The 25710-nt window shown below is 32.7% G+C and overlaps 1 protein-coding gene across 23 annotated transcripts in view; it reads left to right on the plus strand.

Moving 5' to 3' along the window:
• LOC145287890 (dedicator of cytokinesis protein 9-like) overlaps nucleotides 1-25710 on the plus strand; it is a 718435-nt gene that overhangs the window by 589461 nt on the left and 103264 nt on the right. For all 23 annotated transcript variants that reach the window (XM_080135819.1, XM_080135816.1, XM_080135818.1 and 20 more), the window contains 3 exons: nucleotides 14372-14518; nucleotides 16595-16805; nucleotides 19854-20044. In XM_080135819.1, coding sequence (XP_079991945.1) covers nucleotides 14372-14518; nucleotides 16595-16805; nucleotides 19854-20044 — 549 coding nt within the window. The remainder of the gene's footprint in view (nucleotides 1-14371; nucleotides 14519-16594; nucleotides 16806-19853; nucleotides 20045-25710) is intronic.

Raw genomic sequence — 25710 nt, forward strand, 5'->3', positions numbered from 1 at the left:
TCTGTTGCTTCTGTTGGTTACAGTGTTTATCTGTTGCTTCCGTTGGTTACAGTGTTTATCTGTTGCTTCCGTTGGTTACAGTGTTTATCTGTTGCTTCCGTTGGTTACAGTGTTTATCTGTTGCTTCTGTTTGTTACAGTGTTTATCTGTTGCTTCCGTTGGTTACAGTGTTTATCTGTTGCTTCCGTTGGTTACAGTGTTTATCTGTTGCTTCCGTTGGTTACAGTGTTTATCTGTTGCTTCCGTTGGTTACAGTGTTTATCTGTTGCTTCCGTTGGTTACAGTGTTTATCTGTTGCTTCCGTTGGTTACAGTGTTTATCTGTTGCTTCCGTTGGTTACAGTGTTTATCTGTTGCTTCCGTTGGTTACAGTGTTTATCTGTTGCTTCCGTTGGTTACAGTGTTTATCTGTTGCTTCCGTTGGTTACAGTGTTTATCTGTTGCTTCCGTTGGTTACAGTGTTTATCTGTTGCTTCCGTTGGTTACAGTGTTTATCTGTTGCTTCCGTTGGTTACAGTGTTTATCTGTTGCTTCCGTTGGTTACAGGACTAATCTGTTGCTTCCGTTGGTTGCAGGACTAATCTGTTGCTTCCGTTGGTTACAGTGTTTATCTGTTGCTTCCGTTGGTTACAGTGTTTATCTGTTGCTTCCGTTGGTTACAGTTTTTATCTGTTGCTTCCGTTGGTTACAGGACTAATCTGTTGCTTCCGTTGGTCAGAAGGAACAGATAAACAAGACAAAAACATCTCTTCGTTCATGTTCATCTGTTGGCTTCTTTTTGACGACGTTAATCTATTGTTTATCTGTTGCTTCCGTTTTTATTTATACGGTTTATCTGTTGCTTCCGTTGGTTACAATATTTATCTGTTGCTTCCGTTGGTTACAGTGTTTATCTGTTGCTTCCGTTGGTTACAGTGTTTATATGTTGCTTCCGTTGGTTACAATATTTATCTGTTGCTTCCGTTGGTTACAGTGTTTATCTGTTGCTTCCGTTGGTTACAGTGTTTATCTGTTGCTTCCGTTGGTTACAGTGTTTATCTGTTGCTTCCGTTGGTTACAGTGTTTATCTGTTGCTTCCGTTGGTTACAGTGTTTATCTGTTGCTTCCGTTGGTTACAGTGTTTATCTGTTGCTTCCGTTGGTTACAGTGTTTATCTGTTGCTTCCGTTGGTTACAGTGTTTATCTGTTGCTTCCGTTGGTTACAGTGTTTATCTGTTGCTTCCGTTGGTTACAGTGTTTATCTGTTGCTTCCGTTGGTTACAGTGTTTATCTGTTGCTTCCGTTGGTTGCAGGACTAATCTGTTGCTTCCGTTGGTTACAGGACTAATCTGTCGCTTCCGTTGGTTGCAGGACTAATCTGTCGCTTCCGTTGGTTGCAGGACTAATCTGTTGCTTCCGTTGGTTACAGGACTAATCTGTTGCTTCCGTTGGTTACAGGACTAATCTGTTGCTTCCGTTGGTCAGAAGGAACAGATAAACAAGACAAAAACAAACAGGAAGCAACAGATAAACGATGAAAAAAAAAACGAACGCAACAGATAAACTATACAAAAAAAATAAAGGAAACAACAGATAAGCCATGCAAAAAAAAAAAACGGAGGCAACTGATAAGCCATGTAACAAACAGAAGCAACAGATGCAGTCAACGGAAACAACAGGTATTGTAAGAAATAGAGGGTTTATTCTACATCTGTCTTTCTTTTTAACATCTACGTCTGTTGCTCTCTTACATACATACAATATCTGTTGCTTCCGTTTTTTTTGTTTTTTTTACATGATTAGTCTGTTGCTTCTGTTTTTATTTACATGTTTTATCTGTTGCTTCTGTTTTTATTTACGTTTTATCTGTTGCTTACGTTTTATTTACATGGTTTATCTGTTGCTTCCACTTTTTACATGGTTTATCTGTTGCTTCAGTTTTTATTTACATGGTTTATCTGTTCCTTCCGTTTGTTACAATATTAATTTGTTGCTACCGTTTTAATATAGTTTATCTGTTGCTCCCGTTTCTAACATGGTTTATCTGCCTTCCTTTACTTACGTCCAATATCTGTCACTTCTGTTAAATACATGGTTTATCTATTGCTTCCGTTTGTTACATGGTTTAGCCGTTGCCCCCATTTGTTATATGGTTTATCTGTTGCGATCTTTTTACGTGATTTATCTGTTTCTTCCGTTTGTTACAATGTTTTTCTGTAGCTTCCATTTGTTACAATGTTTATCTATTGCTTCCGTTTGTTACAATGTTTATCTGTAGCTTCCGTTTGTTACAATGTTTATCTGTTGCTTCCGTTTGTTACATGGTTTAGCCGTTGCCCCCATTTGTTATATGGTTTATCTGTTGCGACCTTTTTACATGATTTATCTGTTTCTTCCGTTTGTTACAATGTTTATCTGTAGGTTCCGTTTGTTACAATGTTTATCTGTTGCCTCCGTTTGTTACAATGTTTATCTGTTGCCTCCGTTTGTTACAATGTTTATCTGTTGCTTCCGTTTTTTACATGGTTTATATGTTGCTTCCGTTTTTTTTTTTTTTTTTTCATTGTTTTGTAATTAAAACCTGTTTTGCCGGTTAATGTAAACAGTATTTTAAACTAAAACTGAAAATCCTCACGGTGTTGCCACATTGTGTACTTTTATTGAGTGGCCTTTATGCCTTAATAAGTACTGACAATTTACTACTACTACTAATAATAATAATATATATATATATAGATATATAATTCAGCTAAGGTTTGTTTCCACAAGTTTAAATCCCGGTAATATTTACTGTGCCCATTTCAATGTGCCTTGTATTAGAGATAAAGTTATGGCTACAAATCTGGATTCGTTTTATCCGTAACTTTAATAGGCTTGAATTCTTCAAGCTGAAAAATAAATGTCCATTTTACGCTATCATATTGACAAATGTGGTGATTTTAAAATGATAGAGAGAAGTTGATCAATGAAGTAAATAAATCCAATAGTCAAATATCAAAAATAGTGGGCAATGAATTGAAGTCGGAAAATAACGTGCACCTTTTTGGTATATGGTTCCACTGATCAAATAGTATTTCGAACTAAAATGTGGCGGATCGACTGACAGACAACACCCCTCATACAGCTATGTGGACATGCGCAAAAATAACAGAAAATTTTGTCCTCTTTCTGGAAATTGAAAAAAAAATGTTTCAGATTTTCATTGAAAGCTGCCTCGGTGGCATTTTATTGGAACCATTCTTAGGATTCTAAGTAGACAGCTCCCGTAAATAAAACCCTAAATTGTTTGACTGAGAACAAAAAACAAAAAAAAAGTTGTAAATTCCTGAACCAATTCTTTCTTGGTGACTTTTCCATTATCAAATATGATTATTTCTTTGCAATTTTATTGACATGGACAGGAAACCAATTCTTGCTCTTTAACGCCCTCCCCCCCCTCTCTCTCTCTCTCTCTCTCTCTCTCTCTCTCTCCTTCTTCGTCTCTCTCTCTCTCTCTTTCGTGTGCGTGTGATGTATTGTACCTTTTTCTCTTCATCATTGTGTCGGCGCAAAAGAAAAATATAATAAAAATAATATTTCTAATGTTCAAATTTATGGTTAATATGTCAAATGGAATTGCTAAATAATCAGAATTCTTAGAAACGATGATTGTTTTATCTCTTTTGAGAGAAATGGAAGAAAATTAATTCCACAATTCCCGGATTTGCTCATAAAATGCTTTTTCACCTATCAGATAAAAACCCATTTAGACGAAAAGATTAAAAGAAAACTTTTTGCCACTTTAACGTTGTTTGAAGTTCAGCTTGTGCATATCAGTGTGAGAACACATAGAATTGAGTTCTCTTGGAAACTGATAATGTAAACAGATATGAAAATCATTTCTCTTATAATGTGCAAGAGAGCTTATTGTTAATTATGGTGCTAGTGGTTAGTTTCAAATGTCAGCTTGAAACACTAATCGTGTCTAGCCACACTAAGGAGCAGTGATATTGTGAACCAGCTGTTTCTGGATGATGTATCTCTCTCTCTCTCTCTCTCTCTCTTATATATATATATATATATATATATATATATATATATATATATATATATGTGTGTGTGTGTGTGTGCTGAAGACTACAATATTTTCACGTTTGGTAATTATCTTAATTATTTTCTCAACATGGCAAGCAAATTTTTGGGTTTCTAGTAAGTGATGTTTTATGTCTAGGGTGCTTTTTTTTGTGATCTCAAGTATTTTCAATTGTTATAATGTCATCAGAAGTTTGTTTTATATATATATATATATATATATATATATATATATATATATATATATATATATATAACTACTTCATAAGTCTGAAGAATCCTAGAGAGGATTAAATGCGGAATATTCAGTGTAGCTTAATCGCCATATATATTTTATAAATTACTATATATATATATATATATATATATATATATATTATATAACTCAATATCCGTATGTGTGTGTTTGTATGTGCACTATAGAAAGAAACTCTAGAGAATCTACATAAAATATAAAAGTGTGTTTTTTATGTAAAATTAAATGGAGAAGATAATAGAAGTATTCTAGATTCTCTAAATGTATATTTAAGAAGGCTATAGAGCATATTTTTTAATCTTTTGTTAATAGTTAAAAAAAAAAAAAATGAATGTCTTAAACTTTCAAAATTTGATAGAAATTTGGAAGCATTTTATGACAGTAGAATAGAAAGTCATTTCATCCTCATGTTTTGGAAGATATTTGCATCCAATAATTTTTATGAATAGAGAATTAAACATTGCTTTAAAAAATTCGCTTATAGTTTTATAACAATTTGGTTCAGTTAATAATGTAATTACCAAATTCGCGATTATATAAAGAGATATTAATCATCTATAGTGCTGGAAAGTATTTTGAGGATTTAAATAATTTTTCAAAGCAAGTTCTAATAAAAAAAAACACGCACAAAGATACCGTATATTTCGGTGTATAAGGCGACCATCATATAGGACGAGGTACAGAATTGGAGCGAATTTTCATAAATTTATTATATATCGATTGTATAAGACGCTTGCTAAATCACGAAACCATGTTTGTTTAGCCTAGGCTAGAGTTTGCAACACCCGGTATCTTATGAAATATTGGCTTTTAAAGATGATTTTTTTTAACTTTAAGGGTCGTCTTATACGCCGAAATATATAGTGATTGTTTACAGCTTTTTCGAGTCAGTGTTTATTTTAAATCCTACGATGAGCTATATTTTTTTTTTTTTAAATACAAGACCATTCAATCAAAAAAATACTAAGAAAATATTGAAACTCGAAGAGGATTCGAACCTGTGACTAAGAATAGGCACTTTTTAGAGTGAATATCAGCGTTAACACTTGACTACTGAGTATCTTATTGGTTAGTAAAAGTTGAAATAGCGACTATGTAATCACTTTCCTCCTTGGAAACGTGCTATGCATTTTTATTTTTTGCTTATCTATAATGATGTGACAGTAGTGTAGTGGTTAACGACACAAATTGATGACATAGGGATCCCAAGTTCGAATCTAGTGTGTTCCACAAAAATCACTTTCACTTAGGGGGTTGTGAATTTTAACTCTGTCTCTTCCATAATTCCTGATATCTTTCTAGAAATTTTTCTGACTAAAAAATATATCGGGGAAACCAATGCCAATAATATAATCTTTGGATTCATAAGATATGATGAAAACAATTTATTTCATATTTAACTATATACTATTTACTTCCTCACCACAAAGTTAGACACAAGGTAAGATGTAGTTTTGAGAAGCCAGCACACTAGGATAAGTGCGTACTGTCCTATGAAAAAAAAAATGCCATGAACTGCCCTGTCGGCATTTCCTGGTAGAGGCTCCTTAAATGATTAAGAATAAACTAACCACTATTTAGACAGAAGGCAAAATCTGGAAGGGTGGACCCCCTAGAACTGAACAGTACAACAAAGCCCTTGTTGGAGTGATTTGTATCATAATTTTATAATACAACATATCCGACAATATATTTTTTAAAATAAACATTGTTTTCTATTATAAGATATGTTTTGTATAGACAACGTTCATCTATAATATAAATCTCACCTGTTTGTTTAAATGTATGTATGTATGCCTAAAACTTTCGACAGAAGTGATGGATTTTCATGAGATTGGTATAATTTTGAGCTTGACCCTTCAGACGACAAATATTGAAAAATTGGCGAAAAACATTAATTCTTTCACCCTCAATTGGGCACTTTTCTACAGGAAGGGATCACTTTTTTTGTCAATATTTTCGAAAGTCATCCGCTTTTTTTCAATTGACTAGCCTTAATTTAAACCTATGTTACTTCCAGTTTGGTGATGGACGCAACAGCAAACGCGTCACTTTTTTTTTTTTCACGTTCTTTTCCTCCTATGCGGTACGGGTTTGAGCCTGTCTGCCTACTACCACTTTTTTTTTTTTTTTTTTTTTGCTTAGTACATACCCTCAAACACCCGGGTAACGCCTAGCACCCAGGCTAGTCTATAATATAAATCGTACCTGTCTGTTTAAATGTATGTATGTTTGTATGTCTTGCAAAAACTTGTAGCAGAGGGGACGGATCCTGACAAGATCGGTATCATTTTGAAGCTCGATGTCTCAGATGACAAATATCGAAAAATTGGCTAAAAACATTCATTCCTTCACCCTAAACTCGCCCGTTTTGTACAAGGAGAGGTCGATTTTTTTTTGCCGACATCTTAGTAAGACATCGTCACCGTTGGATTGACTTCAGTTAATTTCAATACTTTTGTCTTCCAGTCACGTCATGGAGATATTAGCTAAGACATCAGATTTTCTTTCACTTTCTTTTCCCCTTCGCAGCACAGGTTTGAGCCTGCCTGCCTACTATCACTGTTTTTAAAATTTTTTGTTGTTGCCCAACACACACCTCCAAGCACCCGGACAACGCCGGGCACCCAGGCTAGTATTACATAAACGGATGTATGAGTTGCCAGTATGAATTTTGAATAATTACCAACAATAAATTGATTTAAAAAGACACCCCCCTAAAAAAAAAAAACAAAAGATAAAAACAAATGTACAATATGAGATGTTCCTTGAAATCTAATTTGTAAGTTGAGATTTGAACAAGGACGATTTTCCAAGATAATTGAAAATGTCTGTTACTTTGTCTGCTAGTTGTAATCATAGTCAGTTTTGTTTTTTGTTTTAATGGGTGCGAATAGGGTGTTGTTTCTTACTTCCCTTGTAATAATGTATTTTAAAAGTACATTCAGTTGAGGAGTGCATCTTGTCACTGATCTGCCAACGGATTCTTAAGTGAATTTTGCTTATCGGCTTACATTTCTTTATTCTATCTTCCGTTGTCAGTTTTGTTACAACGGTTCACAATAAGCAATTTAAATTTTCAAAGTACAGCTGACATAAGTCGCCTGACAAGGACTTCTGGTTTTAACAGACCATTTGTCTGAAACTTTAGTATGTCCAGTGTGGCGACCATGTAAATTTGTTTATAATAATAATAAAAATCTATCTTGCTCTTCTTTTATGGAGCACTAGTAATAACTCTTTTGAATGCATTAGTTATCATAGTTATCACTCTTGAATACTTTTACTGTGGTATATATATATATATATATATATGTTTGTGTGTTGGGTGACATAATTATGTTGACAAACTGGTTCTTGTTAGATCACTGAAGTTAAGCAATAATGAGCCTGGCCAGTACCAGATGGGTGACCATTTGGAAAGGCGAGGCATTGTATGTATGGCGCCAGGATGTAGAAATTTCTAGGTTTGTATTGGGGGGGGGGCTACGTTGGAAACCACTGGTAGAGATGCACCTTCCATCTTCATGCAGACATTTAAGAGAAGGAAAACTCTGATGTGAAACCTGTGATCCTTGGTTTGTTCTGGCAACCATTTGAATTAATTGTCCTGCACAAAGCCTTCACCACTAAACAAATCCATATGTGTGGATTTTGGACAACTTACTTGATTGAAGCTCATATGTGTGGATTCAATAGAAATCTTTCTCTCTCTCTCTATCTCTCTCTCTCTCTATCTCTATCTATCTATATATATATGTATATATATATATATATACTTCAGAATAAAATTAGCCATCAGCTGGTGTGGAAACCTGTGATTATAAGATTTACAAGATATTACTGGTAGTAATATTCTCTCTCTCTCTCTCTCTCTCTCTCTCTCTCTATATATATATATATATATATATATATATATATATATATATATATATAGTAAGTTATAAAATGTATATGGCGATTAAGCTACACTGAATATTCTGCGTTTCATCCACTCTAGGATTCTTCAGGCTTATGCGAGAATTTTGTGGTTGTCTCGCATTTTTATATACGCACCTTCTATTGAGTTTTTAGTTAACCAATCAGCTTTCTAGTATCTACCGTGCCCTTCCTAATCAATCAATGAGCAGGCACTTACAGGACAAAGACCCGTTTGACCTCCGGTTGACTGATTCCTTTGTGTGTGCTATTTAGCGTAGATATCTAGTGTCTTGACCTGTTTTAAATCTAGGTTATTTTTTTTTTATATGTTAGTTTACATGTGTGTGATAGTTTATATATATGCAGGTTTATTTATTTATTTATTTTTATTTGTTTATTTTCTTTAGTTTTTGTTAGTTTTAAAATTATTTTGTATCTCTATCCTAGAGTAAATTTTATCCTGTGAACACAGTTGTTCGCTATTTCTCTCCTGCAGTTTAATAGATGTTGGTTCTTTAAAATATAGGATAACAAATTTTTCAGGAATGCATAATCTACATGGATCGTCTAGGTCTCTACATGTGCTTGCTTGTCTTAGTATTTTCCATTCAACTACTGGCAAATGTCCGCTTTCCTTGAGTTCCCAGTATTTGTTTGCTAGCGTTGTTTTCATACAGTGTTTTTTATTATTAAATGTACTTTTGTGGTCGAATGGGAAATAGTAAGACAAGCAAACACATGTAGAGACCTAGACGATCCATGTAGATTATGCCTTCAAGAAAAATTTGCTATCCTATACTTTAAAGAACCACAACATCTATTAAACTGTAAGAGAGAAATAGCGAACAACTGTGTACACAGGATAAAATTTACTTTAGGATAGAAAATAATTTTAAAACTAACAAAAACAATAGAAAATAAAAAATAAATAAATAAACCTGCATATACATAAATTATCACACACACACACACACACATAGTTTATATATATATATATATATATATATATATAACATATAAAAAAGAAAAAATAACCTAGATTTAAAACAGGTCAAGACATTAGATATCTACACTAAATAGCACACACAAAGGAACCAGTCAACTGGAGGTCAAACAGGTCTTTGTCCTGTAAGTGCCTGCTCATTGGCTGATTAGGAAGGGTGCGGTGGATACTAGAAAGCTGATTGGTTAACTAAAAACTCAATGGAAGGTGCGTATATAAAAACGCGAAACAACCACAAAATTCTCGCATAAGCCTGAAGAATCCTAGAGTGGATGAAACGCGGAATATTCAGTGTAGCTTAATAGCCATATTTTATAACTTACTAACTAGCTCTGCCTACGTATTGAGCACTGTTAAAGTAAATACTTAAAGTTTATGCATAAATTTATACTTTCATATATTAATTTTATGTGAGTAAATGATGTAGTTATGTATATGTATATATATATATATATATGTGTGTGGTGTGTGTAGGAATTTTATACTCGCTAAGGATGTCATCAGAACAACCTTACCTAGCGAGCAATAAGCAATAGAACCTTCAGAATGTGAGAGAATATATAATTATTTCCACAGCCAGACAACATCGCAGCCCACAAGAGCCATGACAGCAAACAAAGACATAAGTTTCGCCCTCATTTGGGGTCATCAATTAGACACATCTGAACTCGGAATTCCCAACCTGAACCTATTGCATGCTAGGCGAGCACTTTTCCAACTAAGCAAATGTGGCACACACAAGAAAGTTTATTAACTAACACAGATCAAGCAAACCGCGGCGAAAATCTGACAGTGGAATGAACCTACTTCATCTCGAACAAAGGATGTGGGTATTGTGACCAGCTATAACCCAAACTGATGTCTCACAAGTAGGAATTTTATACTCGCTAAGGATGTTATCATTGTTTTATACTTGTTAAGGATGTCATCATTGTTCCAGACGAATACTCGGCATTAAATAACCCGAAAAAGGTTGATATGCCGTAAAACAAAAACAACCAACCAGACGAATAGGTTCAGATGTGTCTAACTGATGAGCCAAAATGAGGGCGAAACTCAAGTCTTCGACTTCCGGTTTGTTGGCTGTCATTACTCTTGTGGACTGTGATGTTGTTTGGCTGTGGAAATAATTATATATTTTCTCATATATATATATATATATGCACACACATACTGCTAACAATTTAGGAAGAAAGAAAGGTTAATCATAGGGCTCAATTCCCCAAATAATGATCTACTATATTTATTAAATAAGATACTTGCATATTGGATTAGGTCATACCAATGGTTTTGTGCTTCAGCACTTACCTATGGCATACCAATCTCGCCTTTGGGCAATTGCTTTTTCATTGTCCGGTGTTTAAAAACCGATGTTAGAACAGAGATAGGGAACTTTTTAAGTCAAGTGACTTACAAACTCACACACCAGTTTTCCAACACTGAATAATTAAAAAAAAAAAAAAAAAAAAAAAAAAAAAAGCAACAGTTCCAAGTTGAAATTGTGCGTCATTGATAAATTGCTCAGAACATAATCTTATATACATATTCGCTATGAAAATATGCTACAGAAAAGCTTTCTGTTTCACACATATACTGAGTGAGCCAAAAGTAGAACATGTTTGTCAAAGCATAAGAGGCAGACTTCAAGGCTATGTAAATGAAGAAGGAAAATAGTTTGAGCATATGCGTTGATAAATAACATTTAATTTTCATTAATATAATGTCTTATTGCATATAGTTGTATGTATGTGATCTCTAAATAAATGCTTTTTATCGTCCACCACTTTTGGCTCACTCTCTCTCCCTCTCTCTCCCTCTCCCTCTCTCTCTCTCTCTCTCTCTATATATATATATATATATATATATATATATATATATATATATAACTACTTCATTTACTCACACAAATTTAATATACGAAAGTATAGATTTATGCGTAAACTTTAAGTATTTACTTCAAAAGTGCTCAATACGTAAGTAGAGCTAGTTAGTAATTTATAAAATATATATGGCGATTAAGCTACACTGAATATTCTGCGTTTCATCCACTGTAGGATTCGTCAGGCTTATGCGCATAAGCCTGACGAATTCTACAGTGGATGAAACGCAGAATATTCAGTGTAGCTTAATCACCATATATATTTTATATATATATATATATATATAATTAGTATTATCATTATAGCAATAATATGAAAATAAATTTCTTAAAAACAAAGCAGAATCTAAGTACACACAGAAAAGGTTTGTTTTCTTTCTAGATAGTGTTTTAGAACAGCAATAAATAACGTCACTGAAATCCTGGGTATCTTAGAGTGCTAATGGTCTCCTTGTTTTTGTCTTACAATGGTTACAGTGCAACAGGCACTAGACTATGCTACACTACTGGGCAGTGAAGTTTTAAACTTTGACCTAAATTGGTCCTATTTATCAGTGTGATTTCTATAAGCTAAATAGAAAATATTGTTTGTAGACTATTTGTCTACAAAATATCTGCCTAAATATATATTAAAAAAATCATCTACAAACCAATCGTAAATTAAAGATGGTTTTGACATAAAATCAATGGCTCAGTGGTGGTTTATATCTAAAATTCAACAATTCAACCAGCCTTAACTAATGGAATAGAAAATACAGCTAAAATGGTCAGATTCAAGTAGTTTGAACCATTTTTTTTTTTTTTTTTTTTTTTTTTGCAACTTGATGACGGAGTAGAAAAGTTTTGCGATTCAGTTTCTGAATTCAGTTTAAATGTTTAAATTACTACCTTTTCATATCATTATGCAAAATAGATATGCCATTTCCTGTTGCATGATAAGTAATTTACATTCCCAAGTTTATAAATACAATTTTTTACTCATTCACTGGAATATTAAAACGTTTCCAAATCAGAAGTTCTGGAATTAAATCGTCGGTAATCCGGAATTAGTTGATTCTTCACTGTAAGTAAATATAAAATAAAAAAAATCTAATATATAAAGTAAAGTTGGTCTCTTTTATTGATTATTTGTTAGCAACTGTCTTCCTCCAAAGTCAAGATTTGATTATGGTTTATCAGTTTATCTTGTGAATTGATGCAGCATGTTGTTAAGAATAAAATATAATTCAATTTAATTCCTTCCAGAAAATAATTTGTCTGGGTTGCGATTATTTTTTTAATATATGTGCAATCTTTAAAAAAAAAAAAAAGGCATGCAATTCTGTATTCGCTCTTATAGAGTTACTTCTCTTTGATTAGAATAAAAAAAAAAAAGTTTTCTTTTTTTTGGCGAAGGAAATAGTTGGTTATTCGGCCTACTTTAAAAACAGAAAAGCAAAAATAAATTGCAAGGAAATATACTACTGGATAATGCTAGGATATTAAGCACTTTGGTTTAAGACTAGCTGTTTTAAATTCGTTCTGTTTCGATTTTGAGAGGTTGTTTTCTATTTTGATATATATGCTAATGCACACATAAATACGTTTTAAAATTGTTTCAGAAATCAGGCAAGAAAAACATGGAAAAGTCTGTAATTTTACAGGAATTAATTGATTGTAATTGAATTCAAATCCTTCATTTTATAAAGAAGAGCAATATGTTTGTATATATATATATATATATATATATATACATATATACTTACACACACACACAAAAGAATAACAGTATAGCTACATTCAAAAATCCAAATATTTATTTTTCATGCAAAACATCTCCTCCAGCATGTTACAAATCATTTTTTACAAATCCGTTTTATTATGCAAAAAAATGTTACGTCAATGCCAAACTTTCTCATGCAAATACTCCTCAGAAAAAATAGAAATTCTTTGGTTAGAATGAAAAAATGCATTGCAATATAATGTCAAAAAAAAAAAAAAGAATATTCATAGAGAACTCAGGTTCATATTTTTCTTCTGGAAGATATTGTCGGAAAAATATATGTTTGAATTTTGGCATGTAGCTTAAATGTTATTCTTTTATAAATTTCTGTGTTATATTAAACATACACTAGCAGTTCAGCCCGACTTTGCTTGGGCCCTATGTACTGTTCATAACTTTAGGTGCATATGTGTGTGTATATATATATATATATATATATATAGTAAAAAGTTTGACTCGTGTCCAGGTAACCTACATCTAAAATTTCAAGTGTTTAGGCCCAAAATTGGCGGAGGAGTTTGGTAGAGTCTGCAATGGTTAACTCTGTAAACTTTGACCTCTTAGCAGTCAAATTTCCACCCAAAACTGATTAAAAAGCTTGCTGCACGTCTGAATGCCCTTTATGTAAAATTTCAAGTGTTTAGGCCCGAAATTGGCTGAATAGTTTGCTAGAGACTGCAAAGATCAAATCTTTTGATCTTTGGCCCTTTTGCAGGCAAATTTTCGGCCAAAAACCGATTAAAAAGCTTGTCCTATGTCAAATACACTTTATGTAAAATTTCAAATGTTTAGATCAAAAATTGGCTGTAAAGTCAAATTATTTTAAATTTTGACCCCTTAACATTTGTTTTGGGCTCAAATCAAATTACAAAGTTTGATCCATGTCCATGGAACTTACATTTAAATTTCAAGTGTTTAGACCCAAAATTGGCAGAGGAGTTTGGTAGAGTTTTCAACGGTCAAGTCGTTGAACTTTGACCCCTTGACAGCCCAATTTCTGTCCGAAAACCAATTAAAAAGATTTTCCCAAATCTCAATACCTCTTATGTCAAATCTCGAGTCACGCACACACACACACACAATTTCACTTTTATAGATATATAGATTGAACTTCTAAGGCAGAAAGGATTAGTGAATACAAAGAATGAAATATAATTGAAAAAACGTATTTTACCAAAAAATCAAGAAAAAGAAAGAAACGTATTGTCTCATCACAGGAAAATTAGTAAAAAGCTGGACAAATCTTTCAAATATTTAGAATTGAGGAAGTACATATTTATTTACTTTTTCTTTGCTTCTGCTCTTTTTTACCGATTGATACTTTTGTTTTTTGTAACATTCTAATTTTAAACATATTTTATATGAATATTAGTGCGAAAACTATCAAAGGATAAGGTTTTTTTTTTTTTTTTGTCATTTTTTTAAAGGAGGTTATATACTCGTAATAGAATAACTAACACAAAATACAAGTGTATATTTTTTTCTTTGTTTTTATTTTCAGGCTCATTTTGAGGAAGAAAATGGGAAGGAGTATATCTACAAAGAACCAAAGGTAACAAGTTTAGCTGAAATCTGCGACAGACTTTCCACTCTTTATACTTACCGATATGGTAAAGAAAATGTCAAACTCATTATGGATTCCAAGAAGGTATTTTTATACATTTTTTATTTCCCCCCCCCCCCCACACACACACTTCTCTTGGCCTCCTCATCTCCACCATAGCTTATCATTCATGCTCTGTACAATTTAGGATTTTATCTTTAGGAGGAAAAATCCTGTTGAAGGATAGATTTATCTATTTATCCCAGGTGGCGGTGTTTGCCATCTGGGTAAGGATTTTAAATAGGTTCGCTGTGTTTATCTTTTTGTGTCTTGGGGGCAGGTGGAATTATTCAAAGCCAGAGAATTTGATAACATTCTTTTTATTATGGAAACAAAATGATCGTATATAGATAACCTTTCTTTTAACAGAAGAAATATTTTAAATGTAAAATTTTACTTTTATGAACTAGTCTTTCTACATCTTTCTCTGTGTGTGTATGTATGTATATATATATATATATATATATATATATATATATATATATATATATATATATAGGTTGTTCCAAAAGTAAAGCCTCCTATTTTTCTTTTTAACTAAAAGTTGAAAACGAGCAACCTTTTGTGCTCTAGAATTTGTTTTTCTAAATACTTACCACCATTCTCAATGCACTTTTGTCAGGAATTCAATGATGCATCTCTGCTTTTGATGCATATCTATGATAAGGGTTGCTTTGTTAGGGTTAGTCTCACATCGTCAATATCTACAACATAGAGATGAAACTCAGAGTATAATAAAAAATAGGAGGCATACTTTTGGAACTCCCCTTGTGTGTATATGTGTGTGTGTATATATATATGTATATATATATATATACTAATAGAATACTCATTGTAAAACGAATATAAACAAAAAATAAAGCACGAGTCAAAATATTTTGGCTGTCTCTTTTGTTGGAGGATATAATACAGTTTCAGTAGCATCTCACTAAATGGTGAAGTTTACGAAAAAAAAAAACAAATGTGTTGCCGAGAATACATATTCCATAATTCATAATAAGTTCATTAAATAGTTTAGGATTTTATCAAGTACATGCATAACTGTATGTCACTTCTTTTTTAAAATTTTGAAGAGTATAAGTTTTGGTTTGCGAATCTCCAAAATGGTATTTTATAAAAAGAATAAAAATGAAAAATAATATTGTGACCATGTTTTGTGACTATATTTTTTTTACATATATATTCCAAAATTCATAATCTGTTCATTAATTTAGATTATCCTTGGTGTGGGTGTGTATATATATATATATATATATATATATATATATATATGACAAAAGACTATATTCCAAAGTTCATGATGTTGACCATCTTATAATTTATTCCTTTACTTCAGTTGACATTTACAATTCTTGATAGTATCTATTTCGTAGCGCAAAATCAATCACTTAATTATTATATCAATCAGTGAATCTATTGTGCCCTTAACTCGTCAGAAGAAATAGCAACAAGCAAGGAAATAAAGTGCGTTTTGACATGATTAAAATCCGAAAATTGGAAGAGAAGCTGTAAATACGCCATTTTGAATTTCAGGTATTTACAGCTTCTCTTCCAATTTTCGGATTTTAATCATGTCAAAACGCACTTTATTTCCTTGCTTGTTGCTATTTCTTCTGACGAGTTAAGGGCACAATAGATTCACTGATTGATATAATAATTAAGTGATTGATTTTGCGCGAAATACTATCAAGAATTGTAAATGTCAACTGAATTAAAGGAATAAATTATAAGATGGTCAACATCATGAACTTTGGAATATAGTCTTTTGTCATTCATTCTTAAATAAGGATTGGTATATATTATAAGGAAATAAAATATATTTCCACAGAAATAAATATATATATATAAAATTTCCTCTATCAAACAATGCAACAGTTCACACAAAGCAAGTTAGGTATTTGCATGTACATAATTCAGTCTTAAACTAATTAACTAACGCTTATTAGTTTTGAAAGACAGCTGCTGTTGATTTTTTGTAAAATAAAGGAACTAATCCTTCCAATATGATTTCCAAGAAAATTTAGAAAAACTCTACCTTCCTTCTATTTCTCCTATTCATATACATTGATATTTTCATTTCCATTATTTTGTTTCAACTCCCCCCTCACTCTGTTTTTGTAGGTAATTGTTGAAGACTTGGACCCGAAATATGCCTTCATCCAGGTGACTTATGTCACACCATATTTCAGCAAAGAAGAGTCCAAAGAACGTCAAACTGAATTTGAACGAAACAATAATATACGAACATTCATGTTTGAGACGCCATTCACAAAGAATGGTAAAGCACAAGGTGCTATTGATGAGCAATACAAATTACGTACAATATTATCTAGTAAGTACATAGTTTTCCTTTTCTTTTCTTGTGTCTGTGTGTATATTTATGTTTGCATGTGGTTTTTTTTACTGTATGTATGTATGTGTATATATATATATATATATATATATATATTTATATATATGGTTGGTGCAAAAATATCGTTTTTTTGACGTATATATATATATATCTGATAAAAACGACAATATTTTTGCACCAACCTAATATGTATATCTTAAGATTGTGAATGCATATACATGTGTGTATATATAATCGTGTTTACACATTATATATATATATATATATACACACACACACACAGAGAAATAGAAATAAAAAGGAACAAACAGAGTTATGTTTTTATTTCTCTATTTTGTCGAAATACTATTTCCATTTTTCTGATCATACTTCTCAACCTATTTACTAAACAAACTTTTGATCCACAGACTTGAAAATTGGCATATAGAGTATTCAGATATGTGGGGAAATGTATTAATCCATTTTCCTCCAGAAAAAAAGGCTGCTAAGGCGTCAAAATTGAAAAATTGGCACGTGAGAGGTCACTGGATTTTTGTCTGTTTTTAACTGTTTCATGACTGTGCGTGCACGGTCATGAAACATGAGAGCTTCATTATGTTAAGCACGAGTGTATTTGAAAACGCTCTTTGAAAATCATGACAAGCTGGTGTAATAGTTATCATATTTGACTCACTGTCTTTAGGTTTTTAATCTCAGCTCAAGTATTTTTTTTTTTTTTTACTTACAAGCAGTGAACTGTTTAGAAAAAAACAAAATACTTGCATGCACATGTCTCAGTTTCTTTCCATTTTTTTTTTTACTTCATTTTTTTTTGTAAAGAAATTTAACATTACATTTCATACCTACGGTATTTTTGTTTATAATAATAAAACAAAAGAATTGTACAATAGTTAAAATATAATATTTATGTGTATTTTAACACCAGGCAGCCTGCTGGTGTGTGTGTGTGTGTATATATATATATATATATATATATATATATATATATATATATATATAAAGTGAACATGTCTGTCTGTGTATATTTCCCTATGCAATAACTCTGTCAATTTTTAGTCTACAGACTCGAAATTTGATATACAGTGTACTGAGGTTTGAAAAAATCTTTGCGATCCGTTTTCGGCCAGAAATTTGGCTGTTAAGGGGGCCAAAGTTCAAGGATTTGACCTTTGAGAACTCTACCAAACTCCTGACAATTTTGGGTTTAAACACTTGAAATTTTAGATATGGGTTCCTTGGACATGGATCTAACTTAATAACTAGATTTGGGTCCAAAACAAATGTCAACAGGTCATAATAGGGGTCAAAGTTAAAAAAATTGACCGTTTTATTTGTTTTTGCTCAGCATACACCTCCAAACGCCAAGGGAACGCTGGGCACCCATACTAGTGTGTATATATATATATATATATATATATATATATATATAGAAAGGCAGAAAATTGTTATTGATATGTTTCTGATTAAAGGTGATGGAATCTTCTCTTTTTGTTATTGTTTTTTAATTATTGTTTCTGCTCAGCAAGCAAGTTTGAGTGATTTAGGGAAGATAGTCACGAAGATTAAACGTGTTGAAATGGCAAAAAAAAAGAGGACTCTCAGATCCATACTCTATAAATTATGACTGGTGACCTGGAAAATTGCCTGCCACGTCGAGACTATAATAATGATATAAAGAAAATTCTCGTCTTCATTCAGGCATGTATTATTATATACAACAATAATATTCCAAAAAGTATTTTACACTCTACTGTAGTTTTCTGGTAAACTCAATCGTCAGAAGTTTCTATTCCGCATGTCTGTATACATTTTAACCAGAATTGAATTTCAATGTGTCTATGTTTATAACATTGTGTATGCATGTGGTTGATCTATTTATTATATATACAATATGTAACCATTCATAATTATAGTAATTAATAAATAAATACATATGCAAATACACTAGTATAAAGTAGAACTGTTGGAAAACATCCAGATTAAAACCAGGTCACTTCCCAACACAAAGAAAAGTGAAACCAGGTCCCCACCAAAAAGAACAAAGAAATAGGTGGATTAGAGGCCACATGAATCTTTGTCTGATAAACGCATACACATTGGCTATGATAAATAGATAATAGACAATCTGATTGGCTGACTAGCAAACCCAGTAACATGGGACCATATAAAAACACAAAGCAAGAGAAATTTTATGCAACAGTTTGATGAATCCTCACAAGGATGAAACGCAGAAAATTCTGTGTGGTTTAATTGTCATATATATTTTCAAACATTAATACTAATATATATATATATATATATATATATATATATATATATATATATATATAGTACTGACCAATGAGTCACAGGTGATTTTGTACTTATCAAAATTAGCTTTGTCGCTATAATTGTTTAGTATAACTTTACATTGTGCTATCACAAAAATTGTGAGGTTTTATATATTTTTTATTATTCAGTTTCATAGGATGGAGTGAAGAAGTAGAAACTTGCTTCTCCTTTCCATTTGCTCTAATTGCTCAGTGGGAAAAGTATAGATGAGCTTTATTTCATGAGGGCAGAGTTAGACAGTTTTTAATATGGGGGGAAATCCCGCACCCTAATAAGGGGAACTCTAGATTGGATCAAAAGTAAAAATTTCTTCCCCTTCATTGACCGAGAACAGAATAGACTAAGTTTAACATTAGAACAGATACATTTTTTATAGCTGAAAAGCCAAGCACTATTAGCAAAAATTGCAGGTATATAATATACAGATGCACAACTTATATTATAATTAAGGCCAAGACAAGAGAATATTCTTGTCATGGTTTTGATTCTCGAGTATATATTCAATAAAGTTAGATACAGTTAATCAATCGAGAACCACATCACTCTATATAAAAACAAGATATTAACTGATATATACCGGAGAGTCAAAATAATGAAAAGAATACTCTCTTGTCATAGCATTAATTATAATAGTAGAGATGGTTCATTGAGTTTATTTTAGCCTCATGTATTTTTTTTTTGTTTTTGTTTTGTCAGCCTCCCATACATTTCCTTATGTGAAGAAACGGATAGATGTTGTTGAACACAATGAGCAAGAGTTGTCTCCCATCGAAGTTGCAATTGATGAAATGCAGAGTAAGACAAACGATCTTAACGACGTTGTGCGTGCTGTGACGCCCGACATCAAGAAACTGCAGCTGAACCTTCAAGGATGTGTTAGCGCACAGGTGAGTTACACTACTACCTAACACCTTACTTACCCCCCTTTGTTTTAATTTCTGTGTCTTTGTTAAATAACTTGTAGTAATTAAGTGTTAGAACTTTTGTTTTGTTGATGCGTCATTTGTCAAAGTAGCCATTGATACTTTATGCAATGCAATCTCTCAAACCTGACGGTGTTTCAAAAATCAGTAGGATGTGTGTGATTGGTCTAATAGATATTTACAGTATGTGGAATCAGCTCTGCAAGGTTCAAATCCCAACAGATCTTTTGTGATCATTTATTTATGAACGAATGCCATTAGGAAATGGATGAACCTGCAATTTATCCTCAAGTAAATGAATATATTATTTTGTTCTACTGTAACCCCAGATGCAGCCTAATTATTAAGTAGATTAAAAATTAATATATATATATATATATATATATATATATATATATATATATATATATAAAAGCATATTTCACCTATTGACAAAAAATTTACTGCTTCTTTAGGATTACACTTATTTAAAAGACAAAAATATTAAAAAAATATTTATGATGTACGTACTCAGCACTTGAACAAAGATATCATATTCCAAAAATCATATCAATTGATAAAGTAATTTTGGTGCTTATTTACAAATGCTCAGAACCATATAGAATTTAATAAAAGTTAAATAATGTAACATCTTAATTTTAAAATTTCTATCTACCTCTTCTCTTCCATTGAGCCATCTCTGTATCTTTCTCTCTCCTCGTTTTATTGTGTTTCTTTGTAACTCTCTCTCTATCTTTCGCCTCCTTCCACTTTCTTGTCAATTATAGAAACGGTATTTGTCTGTGTGTGACAAGAGAGAAGGATAGAAGTTATGTTACACTTTTGCTCTGGGCAATGTCGGATAGCTCTGCTAGTCTCTATTATAAAGGGCATTTATCTGTATGTTTTGTATGTCTGGCTAAAACTCAAAAACCATGAAACAAATACTCACAACGTTGGTGTTGTCTTGATCAGCGTTTCCCCAGATAAATAATAGCTATAATTTTGGAAAATAGTTATTCATTCTTTCACCCAAAACTGATGCACATTCCGTCAAGAAGGTTGGTTTTCCTAACAGATTATGTACTAACTAAAGGGAAATAATTCTGATTTTTTAAATTAAGTAGTTAATTCTCTTATGCCGACTCATTCTTTGAGGATTCTATAAAAGCAGGCTCTCTGTGTGTGCATAGCTACAGAGGATTGGACTGGGTGGAGAAGAAAGAGGAGGTGGGGAGAGGGGAAAGGGAACATCCGGGTAGAGGAAAGAGAGAAAGATAAAAGAGAAATGTTTTAATGGAAATATGTTACATTTTTCCCTTGGTTTTAGTCTATCTATATATCTATAAAAGTGAAAGTGTCTTTCTATGTACATTTCCCTAATCAATAACTCTGTCAATTTTCAGTCTACAGACTCGAAATTTAATATACAGGATACTGAGATTTTGGAAAATCTTTGTAATCCGTTTTCGGCCAGAAATTTGGATGTTAAAGGGTCAAAGTTCAAGGATTTGACCTTTAAGAAATCTACCAAACTCCTCCGCCAATTTTGGGTCTAAACACTTGAAATTTTAGATATAGGTTCCTTGGACATGGATCTAACTTAATAACTTGATTTGAGCCTAAACCAAATGTTCAGGGGTCATAATAATTTGACCTCTGCAGTCTCTACCAAATTACTCAGACAATTTCTGGTCTAAACATTTGAAATTTTACATAAAGGATATTCAGAGATAGGGCAAGCTTTTTAATCGGTTTGAGTCGAAAATTTGAGCTACCAATATATAAATGTATGTTTGTATGTCTGTGTAAAGCTTTCGACAGGTGACGGATTTTCACAAGATTAGTATCGTTTTGAAGCTCGACCCTTCAGATTACAAATACCGAAAAATTGGCTAAAAACATTAATTTCTTCACCCTCAACTGGGCACTTTTCAACAGGAAGGTGTCGCTTTTTTCGCCGATATTTTCAAAAGTCATCCCCTCTTTTCGATTGTCTAACCTTAATTTTAACCTACGTCACTTCCGGTTTGCTGGTAGTCGTAAAAGCAAAGATGCCACATTTTTTTCACGTTTTTTTCCTTCTTCACAGTACGGGTTCAAGCCTACTTTCCTACTACCCACTTTTCTTTCTTTATTTTCTCAACACACACCTCAAAAAATCTGGGCAACGCCGGGCACCCATGCTAGTTATTTAAAAAAAAAAAAAATCTAAAATGGCTAACTAATTAATGCATAATAACCTGAATCTGATAAGTTTACTAAATACTGGTAATGCCATATGTGTTCAACCGTCCAATGGGAAAATGTGCCTCCACAAATAATACATATTTTGTCATGACTAGAACAAGTATCTCTCACTGAATGACAAGTCATCCATTCTACCTTCACAGCCCTATTCACCAATATCTGGTAGTGCACCCCAAAACAGTGTCATCCATTTTGTCTCAGCTTGCAACCTGTGCCTTCTCATCATGAAAGCCTTACCCATTTGAACAAACAAATTTGCCATTAACCAAGCTCTATGTGAGGGGTAGAAGGTATACTAAAATACTTTTAAAATGGATTTAATTCATCAATTTTAATTTTGTAACTCCTCACGTGCCTGACAAAGACTCATTGCAGATATGACAAATTCCTGTTCACACTTGAGCAGAGCATTAGATCATTGGCCCACCAACTCGAGAGGAGAAATGAAAAGAGAAACAAAGAGGAATTGTCAATGTTGTTTAATCGCACTACAAGTAAAATAGCTTTGTGCTTAATTCACGCCTTTCTCATGGAAGAAACATTGTTTATCTTTCTCTATCGTTGTTTCCATGGATCATGTTCGACTGAGCTCTAATCTTTGGTTCCTCTTTGTAAAACATTCACAGCTAGAACTTATTTTCTATTACAACAACAAAAAAGACTTTCCTTTCTCCCTAGCATCAAGCAGGATTTCTCTGGTCAGAGCTTATTTGTAAGGGTTTCCCCACCTACGGTACATATTATGAAACTGCTTCTCTGCTGATTAAAACCTAATCGTCTTGAAACCCAGTGTAAACAAATTTTTGTCATAGATCAGCGCAAAAGTAACCAAACGCAGTTCTCACCATTGATTAATGTTTGTATTTCCATAATATTGTCCTTCATAGATGTGTTAATAACTCACACGGATCAGGATCTTAGGTCAATTTTCACAGGACAGTATCTAAATTTCAACTTCCACTATCCAGATAATATAAAGAAAGAAATCGTGCATTGCCTACAACATGAAGCAAAAGCAAAAGGTAGTAACAGCAATGCATATCAAGAGGAGACGGACAGTTTAAGAGAAACTCTCCACCGAAACAACTATTTAGAGACTATGACATCAGCTCCAAGAAATATGGACCAAATAATAAAGGACACCACCTGAAAACTCACCACAGCTTGCGTGCCATATATGAATGGATTGTAAAAAAAAAACAAAAAAAACAATGATCAAATATGTAATCCTTATGACGTCACAACATTAATCAGGAATGACTCAAATCTCTGAAAGCATCTTATGCAAATTAAGCCCCCTACAAAAAAAAAAAAAAAAAAAATCATGACTAAGAACTGTGTGTATACAATTCTATATAAATGTGACAAACGACATGCCACACACTAAAAGTAAAGTTAGACCACTGGAGATATTCAAAAGTCAGGCATCGTTGACCACATATGAAGAGAAAAGTAAAAATTAGTAAAATTATACACTATGGAACAGTGGAGCGTAAGACAACTCAAAGACGTAGTGCATATGTTGGTTGACGATGACCTATTAAGCAGATTTAGTATAAAATTTAATTTAATATTGGAACCATTAATTATGAGTAATATATAAGGTCATCATTAAAAAGAAAAAAATACATATTGTAGCAAGAATAGGTTTAAGGCTCTTAAAGTTCACACTAGATTATCTTTTTTGTTTTATTTTACTTCAGTTGAAGTTCTCAGAAATCAAGGGGCCCACAACCTGGGGCTAACACGTGAAATCTATATGAGATACATAGATATTCGAATGTTCCATTAAAGTTCTTTATCTCTCAAACACTGAGTTAGTAAAGAAATTAAGAACATAATTTTCCTCTCCCCAATTAACCATTTTTATACGTTGCAGTATATCTTTCATGTTGGTCTCTTGGTCTTACTGGATTCCAGGACAAGAATTTATCTAGTCTGGTGGAGTATCCAGCTTCGTGCTATTACTTGAGGTAATATCACTTAGAGAGGTGCACTATTCCTCGTAAAAGCTAATATGAGTCAGCCATATTGAGGAGATCTTATTTGGGCAGCGAATCCTATGTAATTTTGAATATTTGGTCAAGGTTTACTTTTATGGAAAAAGTATCCTCATACTAGGTTGTTCTGACAAACCCCTGTACAGAGACACCTTAGACACTCGAGGAAAGTGTCTAATAGGCATTCTAGAATGGCCTGTAGTGTAACGGATAAAGTACTACATAAAATTCATTTGTAAGTTACATCCGTCTGAAGCATGATGGTTCAATTCTTGGTGCTGGTGATACTCAAAAATATAATTGTGAATTACTTAGGACTTCTACCCAGTCATGACTGAGGGAACAAGAGCATGTCTTTATGAAAATCTGAGCAGATTTCCAAGTTTGACAGATTCCCGAATTTGACAAGATAAATCTGAAGATGGCTGTTGGTTCCATCGGCAGAAACGTTATGAAACTAAGACTCAAGATGAGAACAGGAGTTTAAATGATCCAAATGATACAAACTTTTTTTTATAGCCATAGAATATTTTTTCCTCGTTTTCTTTGCTTTTAAGTTTTTTCTTTTTCTTTGGTTTTGTTTCTGATAGAATGTGACTTTTTATCTTTTGTGTGTTGGTGGAGAGAATGAAGTAGAATCCACTTATGGGTGTCGTTTTTTTTTTTTTTTTTTTACTGTTACCGGTTCTATTCAAGATGTCAAAATATGTTCGATGAACAAGCCAAGGGGAAAAAAGAGAGAGAGAGATCCACAATGGTACAGTAGTAGTGTCTGCAGTTGGTTTAGTTTGTACTGGAGAATAATAGGATACTCTAAGGTGGGGGTAGGCCTTCATAAAAAGCTCCCCCCCCTCTCTCTTTCATCTATAGATAGACACTCATCGCCTTCACTGACAATGTTTCTAGATTAAAGATGGGTGTTGTCCCATTATCCTATCATCCTATCCAAAACTGACAGTCATTATTTAATCACCCCATCTTGTATCCATCACCAATCCATCGTAGGGTGAGTGGCAGGCTTAAATAAAAGTCTTATGTCGAGAGTAATAAGCTGAGTCATTAAGAAAGAGACTGAGTACAAGAGAAAGAGTTGTCAGAATGCAAAATAACAAGAATAGATATTAAGATGCGTCCATTAAATTTTCGTTTAGTGAATAAAATGCTTTTTCTGAAGTTTTGAGATGAGGATTGATTATTCATATTATTTGCATCTTTGAACTACTATTCTCATCTTTGGTGTCGTTTATACAAAATTTCAGTCATTGTAACCTCTGTTTTCAATCCATACAGTAACTCATGGCATAGTAGATAGAGTGCTTGGTAAAATTTAGTTGTAAAAGTTACACTTCTGGATGTTGAAGGTTCAATCCTCAGTGCTGGCAACACTCAAAATGCAATTGC

The sequence above is a fragment of the Euprymna scolopes genome, chromosome 11 (genome assembly GCF_053919585.1).
Source record: "Euprymna scolopes isolate OS-2025 chromosome 11, ASM5391958v1, whole genome shotgun sequence".
Classification (NCBI taxonomy): domain Eukaryota; kingdom Metazoa; phylum Mollusca; class Cephalopoda; order Sepiida; family Sepiolidae; genus Euprymna; species Euprymna scolopes.